General features: G+C 46.3%; 1 protein-coding gene across 12 annotated transcripts; it reads right to left on the reverse strand.

Moving 5' to 3' along the window:
• Nucleotides 1–175: 175 nt before the first annotated feature.
• atxn2 (ataxin 2) lies at nt 176–22,987 on the reverse strand. Of its 12 annotated transcripts, none has more exons than XM_023824577.2 (26): nt 22,329–22,985; nt 19,312–19,342; nt 19,073–19,132; nt 18,775–18,846; nt 18,143–18,293; nt 17,425–17,439; nt 14,670–14,794; nt 14,261–14,352; nt 12,454–12,645; nt 11,961–12,133; nt 10,267–10,476; nt 7,350–7,526; nt 7,092–7,259; nt 6,864–6,971; nt 6,641–6,711; nt 5,719–6,062; nt 5,560–5,626; nt 4,862–5,008; nt 4,121–4,138; nt 3,528–3,600; nt 3,103–3,296; nt 2,895–3,021; nt 2,657–2,793; nt 2,359–2,574; nt 1,421–1,595; nt 176–783 (listed from the first exon to the last, which is right to left on the reverse strand). In XM_023824577.2, the coding sequence occupies exons 1-26, from the start codon at nt 22,442–22,444 to the stop codon at nt 755–757; spliced, it is 3,288 nt and encodes a 1,095-aa protein (XP_023680345.1). In that variant the 5' UTR covers nt 22,445–22,985; the 3' UTR covers nt 176–754. The 12 variants fall into 12 exon arrangements, with proteins under 12 accessions (XP_023680345.1, XP_023680344.1, XP_023680343.1 ...); XM_023824576.2 differs by lacking the exon at nt 22,329–22,985 and adding an exon at nt 20,328–22,315 and having other exon boundaries at nt 3,534–3,600; XM_023824575.2 differs by lacking the exon at nt 22,329–22,985 and adding an exon at nt 20,328–22,315.
• Nucleotides 22,988–23,513: the final 526 nt, after the last annotated feature.

A 23,513-nucleotide genomic window follows, 5' to 3' on the forward strand; every position in this document is an offset into this window, starting at 1 on the left:
TGGCTGGGACACTTTTTCAGGCTCCAACAAGGAATGTCACTAGACTGAACATGTCAGGCTAAAGGTGCGAGTTTGAGAGTACAGAGAGTGCTGGGTGAGGCCCAGTACACAAGCTCACAACTCTATACTAACCTGCTTTAGAGCAAGGAAGGACAAAAATGGCAGGAGTCGCTAATACAGTTTTTAAAACTTTTTTTAATGTTTTTAATTTTTTTTCTTATTTTTTAAATTATTTATATTATCTACAAAGTAAAAGTTATTTAACTTAAAGTTACATAACTGTCTGGTCAGAGGGTCACCTCAGCAATCACGAGTCATAAATAATCCACTTTTCGCCAAACGGGTTAATTTTACAGACATTTTGTTTAGTTTCAAGTCTGGTGACGAGTTTTTATCCATGTTGAATGCAGCAGTAGCAGCAGCGATTAACATTAATGTTAATACTTTCTTTAGGTTGGAAGATTTTTATTAGCTTACAAAGTGCAGAGGAGAAGTTCCAGTTATCAGCCAGCTGAACTGAGTTGGGCTGGGGGTCTTCAGCAGGCGTGATACCATTCCGCTTAGAGGGCGTCCTTGTGGTGTTACATCTCTAAGTCAAATATCCGTCCACTGCAAGTCGGCCTGTTAGCATTCCTAATTACTTGTACATGAAAGCAAACGTGTAGCATTATGAGAGAACATAGCCATCTCATTGCAGGGATCTGCAAAGCAGGCTGGAAGAGGAGGAAGAGGAGCATCTGGTCTTCAGTGGTCCCTACAACTGCTGTTGATGGTGGGGTTGCACTGCAGACAGAGGGAGGGGGGAAAGATCACATGGAATGAACAAAACTCAGCACCTCAAAGTTAGCTGTCTACCACCCGCAATAATTTAAGATAAGCTAGATGCAAGTATTCTATACAACATACTGGCTGATCTACACAGATTAACTCACTCCGCTGAGCAACAAACTCATTATCCCTACCAAGTACAAATGAAACATGGTGAGAGGGAACCGTATTGCTTTACTGCAGTTTCAACCCTGTGTGCATCCAAATCATTAGCTGCCAGTCTGCAAGCTGCGGGCAATCAGCTACTCAAGTTTTTTCATCACTATAGGATCTCGCTCACCGTTCAGAGGGCTAAACTGATGAGAAACTGTGCTGCAATCACCACCAAACTGCACTTTACACGGGCAGTCACTGCTGTCACTCCACATGCTGGGGTCGTGATTAATTATGGTGACCTTAGAATGCGGTTTGTGCAGCTTAGATACAATAACATAAAAAACTGGTTACCACTGAACTGTCTGCGGTAAACCTAGAGCTACTAATCCATCAAACTGGCCAACTGCTGTAAAGCGGCTCACCAGGACCAGGACTGTGGCCCCCAGAGCGACCGGACACGGCTGTAACTGTGCACAGGTCCAGAAACGCTACCAACCTGGGGGATGTGCCATGTAGGAGAAGTGCGCGGTGGAAGACACAGGGATGGGGGGCAGAGCGCTCTGCGGCAGTGGGGGCTGGGGCCCGCCGGGCGGCTGAGTGGCCATCAGCATCATGGGTGGGTGGGACGGGGTGGTGTGGTGAGAGGGGACCATCCCAGACTGCATGTGAGCCTGCATCGCCCAGCCAGCCAGACAGGAGACAAAGGGAAACGACACTCACACACCAGACATCTGCAGGCAGACCTGTGAGCGACTCTCATAATGTTTATTGCAGTACAACAGAAAGAGACTTAGGCGACTGTTTGAACCCAAACTCACACAAGACACCTACTAGTGTCTGATTCAGTCGGAAATACAGCTGTGAAAAAAACTGGAGAACACTACATATTTTTAAACATTTTAAAATCCTGGTTTAATCATGGTTCTGCTGAGTGCAGGTTGCTTCCAGGTTCAAAATTTCTAATACAGCAGCACATAAGAATATGGCGAAGGAGGAGACACTGGGAACGACCAGAAACCAGCCAGGTAAAGGGCAGAAGCGACTTTCTAATGCCAGAGATGACCGTTAAACTCTGACAGTTTCTCATGAATCGTAGGATGTCAAGTGACCTTCAAAAGGAATGGGAAACAGATGCAGGGGTGAAGTGCACTGCTAACTATGAATTATCCATAGACACTCACCCATAAATTGAGAAATGAGTGAATCAAAAAATTGTTCTCTGGTCTCAATTTTTTTCTGCAGCTGTATATGAACAATCCTTACCTACAAAAGCTGTTGCAGATTAAGTCCAGATATGGGCCTAGCTGCACAATTTTACAAAGCCTGGTCCTCCAGGACAGCAGGGGGAGCTGAATATCAGCTCTTAATTGATTAACACTGTAAACCCCCTGAAGGCTCTTGAGGGATCAAGGCTGAGCAGGATGGGTGGCTCACCTGTGGCACGTGGGCCATGTGCGAGGGCGTGTATCCGTGCTGCACCTGCTGCGCGTGGATGTAGACGGCCTGCTGGGCCGACGGGAAGCTGGCCTGTGGGGACTGGGGGTTTGGCCCGGGGTTTATAGAGGGAGGGGTGGGCGCCAGGGCCGAGTACATCTGCTGCTGGGAGGGGTTACCCATGTGCAGAGCCTGCGCCGCCTGGTGCTGGGCGTGCTGCGCACATGGAGAGACCGTCAGCGTGAGGCCCCTGCTGGTACGTGGCTCCCACGGGGAAACGGAGACCCCTGGAACTCACCTGGACGGGGCTGGGGGCTGGGTGACTGCCTGCGTGCTGCCCCTGCTGCTGCTGCTGCCCAGTGGGCGTGGCTGAGGGCTGCGGGTGCAGCGCTGCCCCGGGGTGGCTGTACGGCTGCGGCATGGGGCCTGGAGACACTGTGGCGAAGCAGGGCGCCAGTCAAGGTGGGTGGCACCTCACCATTTATTTATGGTGTGTGTGTGTGTGTGTGTGTGTGTGTGTGTGGGTGGGGGCTTACCATACATGGTGTGTGTCTGCTCTCCATACTGGGTAGTAGAGGAGGAGACCAAGCTGGGCTGACCGTGAGCAGGGGGTGCCATCATTCTTGCACTGCCCTGCATCACTGGGCTGAACACATGCTGGGCCTGTGGGAGGGGGGTGGGGGGGTTGCATGAGAATCTGGCTATAGCAGGGGAGCACAGGGCTCGCTGAAGAGCAGGCGCTACCTGTGACTGGTAATGTGGCATCTGCTGAACCAGCGGCTGGCTGGTGAACTGCTGCGGGCTGCAGGTGAAGTACTGCGCGGAGTAGGCGGGGCTGGGGGCCACGATGGGCGGCCCCGCGGCTGTGGCCGGGTGCATCATGGTGGGCGTGCCCTGGGGGTGGTGCTGGTCCGGCCGCTGCTGGGGCATGCTGGGAACTGCAGAAACAGCGGCAGACACTAGTGCCCTTCCCACATGTCAGTTTGCACGTCGCCCAGAGGGAACCTGCTCACCGCTCAAAGGCATGACTGGAGGCTTCTCTCTCCAAGTTATCATACCTAATTATAATTAGGACATGTAATTTACCTCGAGGAATTTCAGGAGTAAAACGGAGTTCATAAATACAAAATAGCAGGGAAATTTCTGGAAAGTTCAGCCAGCATTCTCACCTTTACCTGCTCTATAGGGCTTAGTTTGGCTCACGGTCATGTGTGGCATCGGCACGTGGTACATGGCCGGGGGCTGCGGGGGGTAAAGACGGCAGGAGTGTTAGGCCACCCAGCACTTGGAGCTGAGTATCCCTCCCCCCTCCCCCCCGGAATGGTTAATTTACGACGGCCCCCCTGAATCGCACATGGGAAAATATCAAGCACGTCACTGTGCCGGAATGAAACATGCAAGGCTGAATGCGACTTTCACGCTGTCGCTACCATGTCGCCTCAGAAACTGAAACAGTTCATGAGTGATGAACTGGTTCATCAGAAAAAAAAACTGGAAAAGGAAAAAAAAAAAAACAAACAAAAAAAAAAACTAAAATCCCATTGCAAGACGAAAATCTTACAAGCTTCTTTTTTGCAATATATTTTGCTATAAAGCCAATAAAAACACAGAAGCACTGATAACAATGACATTAATCATATCCATGGTAATAATCATGACCAATTGCAATAAGAAAATTGGCAAACCAACATCCGATGGGAAATTATGACAAGCAAACTCAAACGTATTTCTGATAAAGAAGAAATTTGAGAATGTCACAAACCTTCCAGATAATGCTTTTCTAATGGGGAGACAGGAAAGGGAGGGGGGGGAGAAAGAACCAGACTTTAGTTTCTCTCGGTACGTCAGCAGCAACCGATGTTGGATCACCAACGGTTTCTTACAGCAACTTTGCAAGAACTCCCACAAAAGGGCTACGGCCATGAGTGACCTAAGGAGCACGCTTAGAAGCATGACCTCAAACAGGCCACGGAAACGGCAGTCACCCTACATCTGAAAATAAATACACATTTCAGCAAATTCTCAAAAAGAATTGAGATGAACGCCTTCATTGACTAAAAATGATGCAACCCGATTCTGCTGCAAGCATATTCTGAGGCTCAGGTCAAATCATTGTGAATTACAAATACAAGGGGGGGGGGGACTGAGGCTAAAGACAGAGGGTGTTACAGACACTGGGATGGCATCTTAAACCACTACCCAAAAAGTTCTCAAACTAATTTGGTAAGAAATGCTAAAGATGCTACATGCAGACACAGGTAAACACACAAGAAAAGTATAGGAAGAAATGCCAGTCCATAGACTCCGCCTTCGTCAGGTTTAAGCCAATGAGAGGCAGTCCAAACCAAACAAACTGTTACCAATCAGGAACTGGCAGCGCATGAAAATCCCTCCCAGTCATTTTTCCTTCTCAAAGCTTAAGTTTCCACGGCCAGAGTGCGTGCTCAACTGAGACGGTCATGCAGAGTGCCGGAGCGCGCAGAGCAGGGGGCGGGGGGCTCACCTGAACTCCCGGGCTGACCGGGGTCAGCGGGTACATCTGGGGGAAGCACACGGTCTGGCTATACACGGTCGGGGGCTGCGGCACCACGATGGAGGGGCTCGGCTGGCCCTGGGGGCGGGGTGGGGTCGGCGTGGTGGCTGGCTTAGGCTGCGGGAGAGACAGCACAGCTACAGTGGACAGTACTAGGGTCTTAGAAATATCTTTTGAAGAGTTACAAAGTTGAACAACTGATGCCGATATTTGGTATAGATAAAAGGAGTTAGATGTAACAACTGAGCTTGCTATAATAGCTGCTGAAAACTAAAACAAGGGTGGTAAAAATTACATCTGTGGTACAAAAGTCATCCACCATGCAAGTTGTGTGTTGAAGTCTTATTACTCAACAAAGTAATATAATTCACAAAGATTTCTCATATAGCAATCCTAATCAAACTCCTTAATAGTATTAAAATTTTTATTTAAATACTATTACTATTTTATTTAAATTAATCTGTTTAAGAAATGACAAATTCAGATATGATTACTTAATCTCCTAATATTAAAATAAATAGATATAGATAGAGATAACTTATAAAATGTGTATATGAAGGAAAATAATTATGAATAAATGAACACTGCATTAGGTTTGCAAATCCTGAAGTATTTTTCCTGGTCACGACCTCCTGAAACTGAATGTTCGTGGCAGCCCTAGGGCATACCTGGGGGCAGAACACCCTGGGGTTGAACTCCTTGGCGTTGGGGTTCAGTGTCGACTTCCTCACTTGTCTGGGGATACAGGCAAAGAGAGCAGTCAGCCAGCTGGTTAAACTCCTCCCTCCTCGCCATTTGGGGGCACGTCCCCCGAAACGCAGACGCACTCTGGCACAGGGTCCTTCTTGTCATCCTTGACCTCTTTGCCGTCCAGCTTGCCGCTGGGGCCTGAGGTCTGCACGGCCTGCGAGGTGACGTCGGGGCCCCGCTTCTGCTCGGCCGTGATGCAGGGTCCGGACGCACCAGGGCTGCTGGGCTTGCTGCCAGTGGTGCCGCCGGCTGTGGGGGTGGGGCCCGAGGCCTTCTCCTCATTGGCTGGGGCCTCCGGGGCCGTCGTGCCACAGGACTCCGCCCCCCTGTCTGGAGGCAGCTCTTTGGGCTTTTCCCCCTGATCTCGCGGCTTGCTCATCTGGTCGAAGACGGAGGAGTCAGGGCTCGAGCTTGGCTGTAACTACAGGGAGGGTGGGGGAGGGGGATTACCACGCAAATCACATCAGCCAAAAACTGTAAGCAAAGCCCACACCCTCCATGAGGTGAAAAACTACACAAACAGCATAAAGTACATAAACAGCCAATAACATGTGGCTGCATTATCAGCCCCATCTCTTAACTGCACATACACCATCTACTAGGTATCATTAAGTATATATTTCTGTAATATACTGATTTTCAAGATTCTGTTTGTGTACTTTTCAAATTTGCTTGCACTCCGTTTACTTGTTTGCACTTATGTACTGTCTTTACACTTCGTACGTTAGCACTACATGAATGTGTTTGTGCACTACGTTCTCGTTTTGTATGCACCAGAATTTTCAATTTTGAGTTAAAATTACCAGCAGCCGGCCATACAGCAGCTGACAGCTAGAGCAGGGAGAGGCTTCTGTAGGCTAAACTATGCATTTAAATGCAACATTAACATGTAAAGCAAAGAATAATGATGCACAGATCATATTACAGCCTGCTTTCATTTCACTAGAATAAGTGCATTAATAAGTAAGCGTACCAAAAAGTTACAGACGGGGTACTTACTCTAAAAACTTGACTAAATTCTTTTAAATTGTCTATCTGTTTTCTATGCTCAGACGCCATGGCTGGGGGGCCTGCAGACACAAGGAAGAAGAGTTAGTCTACTGAACGCAGCACAGCAGAGGCATCAGTCACCACCTTTTAAGAACCAAAACTTCAAATCAGGACTGATCTGCTTAGCTAAAGGCTCCAGAGTGGAACCGACACGAGGGGGGGGCAGTGGCACCTTTGCTGAGGGCCCGGGCCGGGCCGGGCGACACCTCCGCCGGCTTCACGTTCTCTTTGTTGGCCACTGGGGATGCTGTTCGCGGCTCCTGTACCCGCGACTCTTTGGCTTTTAAAGAAAACAGACAGATAGTCAGTGTTCTGGACTTAACCCTACATAGAGCCCTGCACTGTTGGGGAGAACAGTGAACACAAAGTGAACGTATGCATCACCGGGGGCGGGGCTTACCCTCTGTCAGGGGCGTGGCAGCTCTGTTTGAGGCGGGGCTGGCAGCGGTGGGCGACATAGCAGATACTGGCGTGGCCACGGGGTCCACCGGCGCAGTTGCAGTCTGGGGGGAGGAGCCTCCGGGGGCGCCCCCCAGCCCGTTTTGCCGGGGAGACCGGGGTCTGTGTGCTTTGCGATACAAAACACATGTGCTTGAAGGTGCCTTGTGGGCACAGCTAGCGGCCGATTGGCTGCTCGGAGACCCTGTGCAGCTCTCACCTCCACTGACCACAGACGACCAGGTGCCTCCAGAGGGGCTGCTACGAGGAGGGGGGGTCGTGGAGACGTCTCCACTGTGGGCCATGAACTCTGGCCCAGGTGGCATGCCACCACGGGCACTGGGCATCCTGTGTGTCCGCGGCGTGCGCTGGGTCTTCGGGGACATCCGGGGGGGTCCTGCCACACAAGGGGAGGGATGTTTAATGGTGCTCTGTCACTGAGGGACAGAGACTGAGCACGAAGCGCGGAGACATCACGCACGAGGAGCCGTTTGGATAGGCGGTCACAACCAAAACTACAACCGAAGCAACAACCGAGCCCTGCTAGCCCTGGGGGGGGGGGGGGGGACGCCGGCAGTATCCAGAGCAGGTGCATCGAGGCCGGATGACACGGCACACTGGTCACTTCCACAGTGGCAAAGCCCGGCAGCCAGCCAACATCAGGGCAGTGCAGACAGCTATCAAAGACAAGACACGCGCGCACGCACGCGAACACGCACGCGCACACGCACACGCACACGCACACGCACACAGAGGCAGGGGACAGCATACGCAATGTCACCCTCACCCAGGATTTCACACTATGGGCAATTCAGAGACCAGCTCCCCCAAGTTCATGCTTACGGATTGCGGGCAGTAGCACAAGGGCACACAAATACAAGGGGATCCTGCCAACTCCACACACACATGGTCCTGGGGGTGTGATTTCAACACAGAAACCTGGGTGTTTGGGGCTGCAGGGGGAGCCACTGGGCCAGTTACTATCCTGGCTACGTACAGTTCATATAAAAACACACACACATACACTTAATATAATGCTAACATTGTGGGGACCCTCCATTCATTTTTATGGGCAATACCCTAATTATAACTATGATGACTAACTCTAACCACTACCCATCCCTAACCATAAGTAACCAAATGTGGTGAATACAACACCCCCCCCCCAACCCCCCAAACAAACACACACACACACACTTTTTTAAACATCTAACAAACATTTATGTAAAGAACACAACATATTTCATAGATGACATTATTCAAGCCACAGAACGATGCATGTTCACATCCCAGCATGACGTTGGCAGTCATGTGGTCCGAGACAGAGAGGGCGGGACTTGGACCTCAGGAGCATTTGGGAGATGGTCACAGTGGGCAGCAGGACTGGCACTGTGGTCACTACTCCATATTTACATGAGCTTAGCAGCTAAGTTCAAAGCCAAAGCTGAGACGTAACACTCAACCAAATGTGTTCAGATGAAAAGCTTTAAGTGGTGGCCAGTCTTACCCTCAAAGGGCCAGTGTGTGTGTAACCCTCAGACCCTCCAGCCAATCAGCCCTCTAGTAATCTAATTAGGGAGATACAGCAAAAACCCACATACACAGTGGCCCTTTCTGGATATGATTGGCCACCCCTGCTTTAAGGTGACCACAGAAAATGGCCCCTTGTGTTAAATCATTATCAAATCATTTAATCATCATGTAGAAAAAATAAAAGGAGAAATGTCTGTACCAATAAAACAACCAATTTTCTTTCGTTTTTAGATTTTTTACTGCCGCACTGGAATTAGTTTGATCTTAATCAAACCTTCGGCAGGTGCTTAATTATCTAAGAAACTAAGAAAACAGACTTGCAGGATCCAGGCCTAGGAAATACAATTCTTTCGGCAATTCATCATTGCCTGCAGTAAAGAAAGTGTCAGCAAATCGATGAGGTAAATCTGTTTATTGCACAGAGTGACAGAGGTAACAAATGAAGAGGTTACAGTTTCTCATATAGTCCAGACTGGATGATTCCCCCGACACAAGCAAAAGGCCCCAGGTCACACAGCCAGTCTCTGGGGAACAAGTGATCAAGGCCTTCTGTGATCATCTTCTCTAAAAGATGAGTAAATGGTTCCAGGAGGCCTCTGGATGCTCAAGGCTACCCCAACATCTTAGTGCAATAGGAAGCCCTTTCAAACATCCCCCAAAACACAACAGTAAACAAGGTTAATAACCGCAGGTGCAGGATCAGGATCCCTGTCCAAGGATGTCCAAAGTGACAAAATTCTGTTTTTTTCTTTCTTTCTTTTAAAGGGCAACGCAAACAGGAAGTTGCGAAAAATTCCTTCTGGAAGCAGAGGGCCATAACAACTAATAATTTGAACAATTCCACTCTTAAGAGGCTCCGGACTGAGGAACAACTCTCAGCGAACCCGGCGAGCGACAGCTAGCTGAGCGCAGGCAGCATTTGGCTGCTACCTTCTACAGTCTCAGACACCAAGAGCAGCGCAGAGCTCAGTGCTGGGAGAGCTGCACCCATTCAGACAGACACAAACCATCCATCAGTTCATCAAGTACAGCGAAAGGCCAGCAGCAAGCCTCCGACTAACACACTCAGCATACCCTTCCATACCAAGACTTCACAATATCTTCCTAAAAAAGTTCAACACGTGAAGTCTTTTGTGGAGAAGGGGGAAAACGGATCAGCTCGACTCATAACAATCAAAACAAACGAATCCTTATGTAGCACCAGTGATGCCCCCATGCACAGGCCAGGCAAAGGCAGTTAAACAGGAGGCTAGAAAGCCTGGGTGAGTCTGAGGCCCAGCACAGCTTGACAGGCCTGTGAGGGTGACATCAGGACAGTGGAAGTGACCGTCTGGTCACCCATGCGTTAAAGTGACCGAGTTAGTGTGTTAATATGCACCCCCAGAGTGCAACTGCACAGTGTGAGAACTGCCACAGGACCTACACAAAGAGCAGGCTGAGAGGAGACACAAGCAACAAGGACTGTTCCTCAGGTCACACAATGCTTTTTAATAAAACAAACACTCACGGTTAGGAAGTTACACACACCCTGGGAAAACCGAGCAAAAAAACAGCACCCCCTGCTGGGAGGGAGGAGAGAGGCGCCTACCGCGCCTTGCCGGTACCTTCCGTAGACATGCGTTTAGGCGCAGTAGAGACGGGAGCTGGAGAGCCATGAGCAGAGGGGTGAGACGGGGGCCGCGAGGGCCTGGAGGGGGCCCTGGAGGGCGGCCGGGTGGGTGTGGCGGCCCGGGGCGGGAGAGAGGTAGGGCCTGATGGGTAACGGGAAGGTGGGCGGAAGGAAGGAGATGGACAGGGCGATGGCCAGGGGGCACCTGACAGGGACAAACGAAAATGAAGGAAAGTATAAAACTAAAAGAAACCAATGACTGAGGAGGGAGGGGTACAGCTATGTGAACAAAGAATGGAGTGACAGATTAAGTATGTGAGCAAGAACTGAGGCCTGTCAAAGCATCAATCAAGCATCAATTAAAAGCTCATGTCAAACACTGCACTCTGCTGCCTTGTCTCTCTCCACATCTGCATTCCAGATTAAATTTAACCACGAAACCCGCTGCCCCACAAGACCAACGCCATGGACAACCAAGTGAGGACACAAACACCACAGTGGGTAAGGGGGGGTAACCTATGCTGTACGTTTATGGAAGGGGGCTTCTACCTATCATATCCATCAAAGCAAAATCCAGGGTTTCAATTACAACTGTTTCTCAGTGCGCATCACATCCCACCAGAAACAGCCAAGCGCGTAACGCCTAATTATAAAGATGGCCACAAACTAAAAGAAAATGTTTTTACTGCAACACCATAAACCTGTGTATGTCTTCGTGTGAGTGTTATCGTTGGATTTTTAATTTACCATTTATATTAATTCGACATCCAGTATTTTTAGGTTTCATTTAGGTGGTTTTATTTTATAGACGTAACAACAGGAGGCTGCCCTTCGCAGACAACTTACCCTATAAAGAGCAAGTTGAGGAAGGTATAAAGCTACTATAAAATGTTGCCATGTAATGCCAATGGATATTTCTATGGTTCAAGTTCATTGCAAGAGAGGCCCAAAGAAATTACTTGAGCAAAAAAAAAAATGCATATATATAAATAAATATCGGGTAATATAATAGAAAGTGTTTGACATTTTATTTCAGATGGCCTCAGAAGCAATATTTACAGTTATTTGGTTGTAGTGTTTATTTTCGTATCTCATTTTATTTGCTTAAGATTTTTGTTTTTGTTAATGAAAACAATCATGCCTGAGTACTGTAAGTACATAGTGTACAGTTAGTATTAGTTTTTTTACATCCATACCACACAAACGCGACTTTTCAGAGTAGCCTTGCTCTAGAGCGGCAACACAGGCTTGACGTCAAAGTACATGGCTGCCTCACACACTAACACTACGAGTTCATGATCGCAGATGGTCCAGTACGACGCACACCATGGTGCACACACTTTCACGTCAAGTATGAACCAGCAAGTACCCTTAGATCAGAGAGGCTGAGAACAGCTGTGCAGCTTTAACACCACATCAGGCACACGGTGCAGCATGCACAGGGAAAACAGGGCACTGCCTTCATTCCTCTGCAACTGGTCTAATGCGCAAGTGCTGAAAACCAGAAATTTCTAACATCTACATGGAGAAACTGAGAACAATACAGGTGTGCAGGGATGAAACCATGTGGGTTGGGGTGGAGATGGCATGGGAGGCAGGGGGGTGAATGGAAACCTCACTGTTGCTCCAAATACTTCAGGTTCAAAGTACAGGTACCCTGGGAGGAGGGGATTGGGGGGGGGGCCTCACCTCCGTTGACAACACGTTGGTCTGTTCCAGAGCTGGGACTGTAGTCGTGTGGGCCGGGGCGTGAGGAGGGCACACTGGGGCTACTCTGCACCAGTCGGGGGGAGTTCTGGCGTCCGGTGCCCCAAGACATTCCCTCTTTGTTCCTCTGCCCTGGGGGAATGTACTTGTTCTCTCTGCAATGGGGCGAGACAGACCACTGAGGTGGCACCTCATCTGAAAGACCCAGCGCGTCATGTAAGCTGGCAACTCATTCAAGCAGACAAAGCGTTCACCGGAGCATCAACCAGGGCATCAACCAGGGCATCAACCAGGGCATCAACCAGGGCAGTCTGATTTCACCCAAAATCAAACATTAATATCCAAAAGGACAAACAAGGTTTGATTATTAGGAATTTTGTGTTTATAGTGATGTCTTCCAGTCAAACTTATGGCATGCAACACTGCAGCTGCAGTGAGGGGCACCATGGTGGCCCTGTCATACGGGCAGACCCACCTGCTGCCCAGGCTGTGAGTGTCACGTTCACTGCGCACCACTGCTGTGTACTTCTCCTCCTCGGTGCGAGCATCATTTTCCAGCGCCACGCGTGCCCGGTAGGAGGCGCTGGACTCTATCTCCTCGGCCAGCTGTGTGGCACGAGCCTCCCTCTTCAGGAACTCCTCAGAGTTGTCTCGCTCAAGGGGAACACTGCAGTGCAGGGACGGAAGGACGGACGGGGACACACACACACACTGATCATCTGGAAGGATGGAAGCAAACTCATAAGCAAAAGGTTCAAAAAGTTGTTTCTAAATCACACTTGGAGAAACAATCACTTCAGTTAAGCACCCAACTGCATACAGAGAGCAACAGAAATTTCTACTATACGTCTGTACTGGACCTTTACACTGATCAGACCACATCAATGCCAGCACAATATTACAGGGAAAAGCAGCTCAGAAATGCAGTGTGTGCAAATTGACTGGAGAGGAAAACTGCAGTTTCTCCAATAAAACCAGAAACAGGAGCAATGGTGGGAAAATATGGCGCAATGGTCACAATGCAATTTCAAACCGTGACGATAGCTGTGCAGGCGTGCAAACTGGGTGATCTGCAGTGCACAGTGAGAGGCAGGAAGATTCATGTACAGCATCGTGATTAGCAAATAACCCGTCTGATTACACCTGGCTTTGTGCAAATGTATACATGTATATATAAAATTTATAGAAGAGCCAACCAGAGCAATTAAATTATTGACCAATTTGATTAACTTTTCCATTACCAGTAGCTGACTGACAAACCACAAACTGCCCAGTACTTGCCTCCTTCTTGAACACTGTTTGTAATAAAGAAACAAGGACTAATTTAACCAATCAATAATTAAAAGGTTGAAAATGAGAACAGATCGGCACTACCTCCCAGACAGAGTATGTAATACAACAAGTCGGGCTCCAGATGTGTCCTATAGAAGCAACGGGAACTCCATAAAGTGAGATGACTCAAGCTAGCTGGATACTCAAGGTTCTCTCAGCAAACCGGTTTCAGCAAAAAAACCCTCAGTCTAAATGTCACCCCACAGAAGGTATTTTGACATGGCACCTGGCAAATATTGCAACTCGAATACTGTAACTTGCTCCAAGCAGGTTTAAGTGCAGATGTTTGGTTACAGACAGGTGTAGCCTATACAAAAGCTGCTCTTTGATTAAACAGCAACAAACTTTGATTAAACCCCTTATTTTCTTATTGATTTTATAGTGCTATAATGCTATTTTGTGCCAGCCACTTTATGGCCCCTTTGCTGGAAGGGGGGGGGGAGTATAGCTATTTCCATTCTTAGTCTGCAAAGCCCACATCACTCCCTTTATGTGAACACGCAAAGACCCTGATTAAAAGCCCAGAGTCAACTTACCGAGTTGATAACCACTATCGTAGTACCATTTTACACCAATTGTGACAAACAGCTAACCCAGCTCCATAGAGTTAAGCCCAATGGGTGAGTTAAGCCCAATGGGTGAGTTAAGCCCAATGGGTGAGTTAAGCCCAATGGGTGAGTTAAGCCCAATGGGTGAGTTAAGCCCAATGGGTGAGTTAAGCCCAATGGGTGAGTTAAGCCCAATGGGTATGCAAACCTTGCTTTGTAGTTCCCCCTACGGGACTAGTTGAGCAAAGACGATTACTTTTGTAATTAAACCCTACGGCCAAATCTCTGTGTGACCCCAGACTTATCCTAGGATAACAAAAATCACGCAGGACGCTTCAACACCCAGATCATTTCCCCCTTTCAGAAGCGGTGGCAGACAGATCACCCTTCGGAGACACTCACGTGTAAGACGACATGCTGCTGTCATAGGTAGACTTGACACCGTAGGTCTCTTCGTTGAACTTGAACATTTCGTTGGGGTCCCAGCCATTAGACTGCCAATCAGAAATCAGTTTTGAAATGATTTTAAGTGGCCACAGGAAAAACCTGCTGACTGAAGTATACCAAGCCAAATTCCATTAAAGGAACAAAGTGACAGATAGAGTTGAGTCCACCATCAGAAGGAAGGGGGTGTGTCTTAGATGAGAGCTCATTGGCGGCACTTTTCAGCAGGTCATGGGATGCCCTTGTGTCCTCGTATGGGACAGTTAGTAACAGTGCAAGGAGGTTAGACAGCAGAGCACTGAGAATAACACCTCACCTGCCTAAAAAACTAACTTCAGATTCTGAGCACAGCTGGAAACCCACTCACCACATCAGTGTCGAGAGACTCCAGGCTGTCGGAGCCGTGCTGATCACCACCATCCCACGGCTCCAGGTCCTTCTCCTTGTGCTCCCCGTTTAAGCGGGCGCTGACGGCCGCATCTGTGAAGTTATCTACAGCATGTGCACATGCGCGTAGGGAAAGAGAGAGAATGCCATGGAAAAATGGCATGGAGAGGGGCCCGGGGGGGACAGCATCACCTGGACAACGACGACCAATTGGGGGGCAGCTCCAACAAAACAAATATCAGGCTTACAAGCGGAAACCATGCAATGCACAGCACCCAGATGCCGCTCTGCAGACATGGCCCAATCACACCACAGCGTTTCACACAGAGCCACCGCGCTAGAGGGTGTAACCCAGATAAGTGTAGCGCTTAGGAATGTTAAGGCACATTTTAACCATCAGAATCAGCTTTGCTCTGTTAGGGTCAAGCCACATCTGCCTATATTTAGGAACAGGTTTTAAAAAGCCACAATATGGAGGAAAATGTGCGGGTGACAGCTGATGTCTATCAACTAGTCAACTACACATCACTCTGCCTTAAGATTCCCTAAAGCCAGTCCTGGGGGGCGGGGGGGGGGAAGGGCAGCCACTTCACCACACGCAGGATGTGCTTCCTAGAAGTGTGTGCATAGTCTTTACAAAGACTATATTGTAGTTTAGGCAAGACCAGTATAAGGGTGGTTAAGAAAGTAAAGAACTCCATGATTTTCATCTAACAGTTTTAAATAACCAGACCCTACCCTAAAAGAACCAACTACCACACTTGTGTCAAATTCTTAAAATCCAGAGCTTTAAACATGGCTGAAGAAAGCCAATAGTTTAGAGAATGCCAAAAGCACACTATGGTGCTAATCAAGACAATTATGTATGACAGGGCACCAAAAAAAGTCTGTTATAGATCTTGAAATCCAAGACCTGCTCCAAAGAATTTCTACTTGGCATAGTAAACGGTCTTGCTCAAAATTCTGACTGTTACACAGAGGAGCAACTGATCTACCTCAAGGTTCTCAAAGCCTACCAGAGGACTGCTGTTTATAAACCAACACTGCATTACACAGCCTACTAGAAGCACAAACCAGTAAGTCAAACTGTTTGTGATACATCGCTGCAAAATAACTTCAGGCCTCACCATGAAAAACTCCAGCACGACATAGCAGAGTGGCAAGGCAATAACTGAGGACAAAAATGATTCCACCTGTCGGTAGGATCTGGGCCAAATGCTGCTCTGCTCAGTGCTGGCGTAGCAAGATGCTATCGATCAGCAGCTTTTTTTCCTTCATTTTCTCTGTGCCTTGTGAAAATGCTTTCAACAGACAGGGAAAGATCTTTACTGCATAAATTTCAGCCAAAACACACACTCATTTAAAATTACACAACACGACAATGACCCAGAGCCAGATCACCTGGGGCAAAGAGCTGAAAGAGATGAGAGTGCAGCACTATCCCAGACAGTAATCAGGAACACACCGAATTAAGGCAGAAGATGGACACTTTCACCAGTATATAAACTTATCATGCAATAAGGCATATAAATGATGCCAATAACAGCCAGCAAGTGCCACTAAGAGAACGGGCAGAAACGTCCCCACACTAAACACCAAGCAGGACAATAACGGGGTCATGCCAAACTGCTGAATATCAGTAACCATTTTTCTGGACAGACCCTTATTTCAACTGTCATTCTAGACAAAGGCACAAAAAGATGGTCTGCACAAAGCTGATGTTTTAAGACACAGTTCTTTGTGCCACAACACAGAGTGCAACCCTGGACCCTTTGCCATGTTGAGAGGTTGAGTCTCCCCACAATGACTAACTGATATTCTCAAGGCGAGTAAAAGGCATGGCAAAGCCGTATTAGCACAAATGCTACAAGATTAACTGATTTATGAAATGTCTTTTGGTGAGGAGCTAAATCTTGCACCAAGTTTTGGAAATAAACCCTTGCTAATTGCCCCTCATTGACACCATTTCAGAGGAAAATGCGTACCCATTTCACTGAACCACTAAAATGTAGAGAAGGTTCCAGAATTTCACTAAATGTATATGTTCTCCAATCAAAGCACTAAATTACAGACTCTCCCCTGCATTCTCAATTGACTTTAATTAATGCCTGAGCAAGAGTACAAATTTCTACCTCAGCAGGACTCTAACAGCACACATCATGACAGAAAGCTCTCAGCCAATAAAATGAAGAAAATCTCACGTGTGTCTACACTGCAAAACCTCCACATCTAGTGTTTTGATATGTGTTTATGTCTACAGGGAGGGGGGGGGGGGCTGTTGGTATGGTTTGATCGGGGTGTTCTTTCATATGTACAAAGGCAAAGATTAGCCACACCGATTACCAACTAGCAAAGAGACATGAAGTAGGTGTTAATGGACTGTCAGTCAAATGTGACTGAATGGACACAATGAGCCAGTGATTTTCTTTAAGATGCATATCAAGCTAAAACAAGATTGCTAGGCAGGCAAAGCAAATGAATCGGCAGAAGTGGGGCAGGGTGGAGTCATCAACTGGGTTTTTTTTTTTCTGAACATGCTTACAGCTATGGTGTGTCCTTGGCCTCTGAATTTATAAGGTCAAAGACACATCAGTGGAGAGTAAATTAGAGAAAATCAAGAGGGATGCCCAGCCACCCACCCCAGAAACATCCAGTAAGAACAGACTGGGGGAAGTAGCTGCTGGATGCTTTAACAACAACAAGAGTGCGCAAGAGCAGAAAACAAAGAGTGTTACCTGCATCTGAAGAAACTACATTGATTACAGAGGGAAAAGACATTAAAGAAAAGGTCAGTGGGGTAGGGAAGCAGTGGCCAGCTTTCAGTTACAACTAACCCAGCAGTTTTTTTCCTCAGCTCAACAGCTTTACTCAAATATCAAAGCTGAAACACTTATCAGAAGACTGAGGAAAGATCACATTGATTTCTGTGGAACTTCAGTCAGAACAAACAATGAAGTCCAGTAAATATTCTCGCATCCTTCGTATTTTGCCAGACATTTTTCTTTAAATTTCTTAACTGTACAATATTATCAATCTTCTTACATTACTACATGCTGACTACATGAGAAACTGGCTGTCTAAACCATAGATGTAAATTATTTCAATCCACTAATAGCATGATTATGTGTTGCTAGTATGCTGTACAGCACTCAAATATTGCATGCCCCTTAAAAGTGAGAGCCTTCAGACTAGGTAGTTGTACTAGTCAAAGGGACATTTTCAGGTAGCATAAACATATACATGAAAGTGATTTGAAGCCTAGTGTTCTGCACAGCATAGCTTTTTCAGTGGATTGAATTCATGACGTTATGCTAATGAATCATCTAGCCTGCAAGAAATCTTGCAGAAATCTCTAGACACAACATTGCCCACTACACATTTTCCTAGGGTGGATGGGGGGGGCACATTAGACAAATCACAAACGTTCTCAGACGGGTGCCAGGGAAGCCTAACCTTTCCGGGCGTAATTGAGGTCCACGTCTCGAAACTGCACCACCACCACATCTGAGGCCTTGAAAATAATGCTCTCCACAATGTCCTCACGCCGTGGGCCCATGCCCTGCTCCAGACATCTCCGGTGAGCTGCATCCAGCACCAAGTCACACTGTGGAAAACGTGCAGCGTCACTTCGCCTGCACTGAGCAATGCAAGTACACACACACTGAAATGCATTGAGTCCTGCGATTCTGGTTGACTGCATAACCTTGATAAAAACAACCACACTACACATACATTTTTAAAACCAGATCTGACACAGAGGGGTCATGGACCCACGCTGGCACCAGGGCCTTAGACAATGGGCAATCATCTTTATAAGAGGAAATCTTGTGGATAAACAAGGTAAAAAGACCTTGGTGGTGAGGCGGTATATTTTGAAGTTTTGAACGTTTATGAAGCATAAGGATTTCATGCGTACTACTAATCTGCTTATCAAATTGCGGCTGTACATAAATGTCCATATAGCACCGAAAGGCTGGTTTCCGGACTGATTTCGCCCGTTATCTAAAGCCCTGTGATACCTCTACTACCAACACACAGTTCCTGTTAGAATCCCAGGGATATGCAGGTCATGATTGTGGTCTCACCTCTGGGCCATACGTTTTAAAAACTCCTTCATACACCACTCCATTTTTGACCTTCAGTTCACATTTGGTTCCCTGCAAAAAAGATCAGTGGAAAATTTACCTGTAAAAATCTCAAGTGTACAAATCCGATTTAATTGAAGTTCTGACCCCTTGAGTATATAACACAAAATTTCAAATGACACTGGTGATGAATTACCAAAATGCCATTTTCCCTGAACGCAAGGTCTTTGACACATCATGTAGCTGTGAAAATTCTGTACAACTGGCTCCACAAGATGGGGGGGGGGGGAAAACTTACGACAACTGAGGTCAGAACATGAACCATCCTCATGTTTGCATAAACGCCATTGAAGGCAATCTGAAATCCACGGAGAAAGATATTAACACAAAGGTCATCATTCAAATAAAATTCAAGTAATTTGAAACATGACAAACTTCATTCAAAACTTTAAATTAACTCAAAAACAATCCATAGCTTGATTCCTGATTGTGCAAGTGGTTGGCAGATTTAAAAAAAAAAAAAAACACAGCACTTACCGAAGAAGGACCTTTGACGCTATTTCTCCCTCTGTAAATAAGAACAAGCCATGGCCAATAGGGGTTAGATCTCATATACAAGAGAGATGAGATAAATATTCTAATAAACTCAGCAGACTGCCATGAGGCCTACGTCAAAGAAAAGACTCCCCAACAGATGAGTGATTCAAAGAAATTCACGAGTGAGACCTGCCACAGACCTACATGATACCAAAATATGGGATCTCAGGAATCCTGTCAGCTGTGTGTTACAGGAAGGATTACAGTAAGGGCATGGAATACTCACTCCATGCGCCCTCCTTCAATTATTTAACTATCTGGACCAGTTGATGACTGAATGGAGGCACACCTGGAGTTACTGCAAAATAGTAACTACAAAACACCTGAGATCCTTTTACCTATAAATTTCAGTTCTGCGACAACTCATGTGTGCTGAAGAATGGATTCATTCACACAGCACATCAGTGCTCACTGCGCCAATCAATGTGTTTTAATGGGTTTCTACCAAAACATGTGCACTAACATCTTTAACCTATAGATTTAAAAGTACATTTTTACTTGATCTGTTCAAAATTAAGTTGAAAATGTAAAAGATTCTTCAAAAGAGAATTAAATACACTATATTACTTAAAACCAAGACAATGAACTTTTCCAACTCTACAACATGGGGAAAATTTGTTCAAACATGTTATATAAATACTACACGTCATTACACATCTCATGTGACAAAATGTAATTAAAACACAAATTTAAAATAGTTTTCCTCTTAGCATAAAGATAGGACATTTTAAGTAACCTAAAAACTGCAGCTTACCCTGACAAGAACTGCTGCCATAAAATATAACTGCTAACCCCCCCCCCCCCCCCACCCACCACATTACTTAAAGCTTTATAGATGACCTGCTGGCCAGAATGCATAGCAGGGTGGCTCATGTGTAATTAATCGACCCAGAAAGATAGGAGACATGACCATGGTTCTAAGAACAACAGTATTGCGGCCCAGGCTGCCAACTTACCTCAATAAGTCGATATAATGATTCATGATACCCTCTGTTATAAACTGACAGGAACCACATGCAACATAAAATGTCCCGAAAAAGATACGCAAATCGATTATTTGGGTACACACAAATCGTCTATGCATGCCTTTAGAAAGAAGAGGGGACCCCCGTCAGGAGAATGAGCCTTTACAGTGCAAGGCACAATGTCCATAAGTGAGCAGTTCTAACAGCATGACTGTTAAGCACAATCACAACACAGACCATCTGTTCACACACAGTGACACAGGCCTTGCTTGAGAGGTGACTCTAAAGCAAGTCTGGTGATTTCCTTTGCGGATTCATGACTCTGAAACAGCTGTCCTGGAAAGCCAGAAAGTACTGCATGGGTGTCAAAAATGCCAATGGCAGCCACTCCACCCACAAAAAAAAACCTTCATTTGGGGTTTTTAAATTACTTTATCAGAAGATGGGGAATTCAATTTAAGCTTGATTAATCATATAACAAGCAAGAGTGACAGAAAATAGTGGAAAAATGTTACCAAAAGACTGGATTTTGATAAAACATGCAGCTACACTGGGGTTGCATTTCTGGCTTTTTCAGTTTAAGGGTTTCATTTGCATCTGGATTGCAGAGAGCGCTATTGGCTTATGCTTTACATCTTTTCTGCATACATGGCATTAACTGTTATCACGTTCACTCCATTCAGCTCGCTCATCCATTTAAGCCACTTCAATTCCTCACTATAAAAAAACGGCATCACTTATATACGATCAAGTTTTAACTAGAGAAGTTCTCATAAGTTTTTTCAGGGAAAGGTAGTTCTTTCCAAGAATCACAATTGAAAATGAGTCCATAGCAATCAATCATTTCATATGAACACAGTCAATTTTCAGTTCTACCGATTATAATGGCCAACAGTAATTCATTCCTTATCCTCTTCATTAACCCCACAAAAAAAAAGAGGATAAATTCATTGCTGGCTGCCGCATAACAGATCTGGAGTGCTTAGAAAACGTAACCGGTGATTGTCTGAAACTTAAAAAGCACTAAAATTAACTTGGATGTCAGGCTGTAGACGTTCAAGGGCACGGATTTTCATGAGCGGCTTCCCCATTGCCATAAAGCACACACTGTCGGTTTCCTGCCCAATGTGACCCCTCTGAATGGTGTCCTGGCTGCACAATTCAATAACTGCACTTTGATATTAATGCCAATAATGTCCATAATAAAAGTGCATCAGATGAAATCACACCATCAGTGACCTACAGTAAAACGCACCGACTGCGAAGAACCCACTGACCAGGCTAACGAAAACCAGCGAAACCTCCGGGTTTTTGTACAATATTAATTAAATTCAGTCACAAAAGCACTGAATACCTACACGGCTAGTTGCGATTTCATGTTTATCGTGGTTTTATACCCGTGCGTAACCCTATCGTATGTGTCTAGTCACAGAGAGACACCGGCTACCTTCAGCGAACATGACATTGCTGCCACTACAATCACGGATTAAAACATGTGAAACGCACCTGCTAAAAGGTTCACTTCGCACACTGCGTACCATTCAACCAGTTGTCTAACCATGTATGCAACCTTTTAGGTTTGTCAGACAGCTAACTAGCCGCACACGTAACCATTCAGCAGCAGTAGCAAACGCGCTAACTCGTTACAATGCTATGAAATAATGAATACAGGGCCGTCAGTGACTGAAAAAGTGCACACTTCAAAATGAGAATCAAGGTTCATTACGCACATAGAGAGGAGTAAAGCTGCAGCAAGGTTTGAATATAGTGTCAGAGAGAAACGCCACAGGACGCGGCCCGGCCTGCCGATGCTACGCGGCCAGTTCTAGGCCCACGCGGCAACATCTATATAAAACCACCATTACGGCCAAAGGCATAGCTTAAGCTGCGCATCCGCTTTCCTCCCAACGCGAGGGATACCGGTATGTGCGTGTCACATCGACACGAGTGGGTACAGACCATTCACGACGAGGCGCCTGAGAAAGCACCGACCTGCCCAAGTTTTGTCGGCCGCCGGCTCCTCCACCTCCTCCGGCTCCGGAGGCCGCAGCAGGTCCGCTGCCGCCGCCGCCGGGTTTACGGTTACCGCCGGCCTGCTTCATTGACATGATGATCCCATAAACGACCGCTTATGTCCTTTATTAACTATTCCCAAAAGATGACGCTCGGAAACGAAATACAAATAAAACACCAGCTAACGCTGCTGCCTCCTGTTAGCTAGCTAAATTACCAATTTCAAATGAAGCATTTATTACGATTATTTTAAAAAGTAAAGCGGTTCTTTAAAAAGACAATACGTCAGTCAAGCCAGCGACAGAAGCTAATATTTCACGTTCTGTCTAACTGATTTGTTTTCTTAAAACGAATTTATTATAAAGAGGATTCTCTGATATCTCGGTTTCGCTCTTCGTTGCTATCAGCGAAAAGACCAAAACACTCTGAAAGGAGACAAAAAAACAGCGGAGGGATATATTTGGGGCGCAACGCTGCTTTCACGCTCATATTCTCCTTTTTGTCTCTTAGTCACCTATAGAAGTAACTGTATTAAAAAGGAATACACTCAGTTTTAATGAAATCGAAGGCAAATCACATGGAAATCGGCTGCCACGTAGTTTAATTAGAGACACAGGCGACCGAAAAGTGGCACTAGTTACAGGAAGTCCAAGGATTACTATACGTGTGGCGGTGATCTGGCTACCACGTGAGCCGGTGCAAGTGCCGAATGGGTAGTTATTTTAATAGTTGTAGTTCACATTGATTAACTAGTGTGGCTTGGCAGAGGTGCAGAAATATGCGTTTTATTTCTTGATGCCAGGAATCTAACTACAAAATCATTAACGTCTAAACGGATCTCGTTGCAGCCCTGTATGGCGCGTGATATCACCTAAGTGCAAAGGTTCTCTCACAATAGCAAACCTGGTGCCAACAAATTACTGGCGCTGCAAAGTACCGTTTTTATATGGTGTACTACAACTTAACGCCAAAGCGGCAACTTACCGTACCGTAAAATAAATCTGTAGGTTGAATGAGTAAATATCTGGAGTTATCAGTAGGTTTAACATTTAATTAAGCTCCCCAAACTCCTGCTCGTCCAAACCCATAAAAGGAAAACGAAACCTGTCAATTAGATGAACTGACGCCACATTAATTCTACGATGTGTTAAAATGTGTGTAGTA

The sequence above is a fragment of the Paramormyrops kingsleyae genome, chromosome 2 (assembly GCF_048594095.1).
Source record: "Paramormyrops kingsleyae isolate MSU_618 chromosome 2, PKINGS_0.4, whole genome shotgun sequence".
In the NCBI taxonomy this organism is placed as follows: Eukaryota; Metazoa; Chordata; class Actinopteri; order Osteoglossiformes; family Mormyridae; genus Paramormyrops; species Paramormyrops kingsleyae.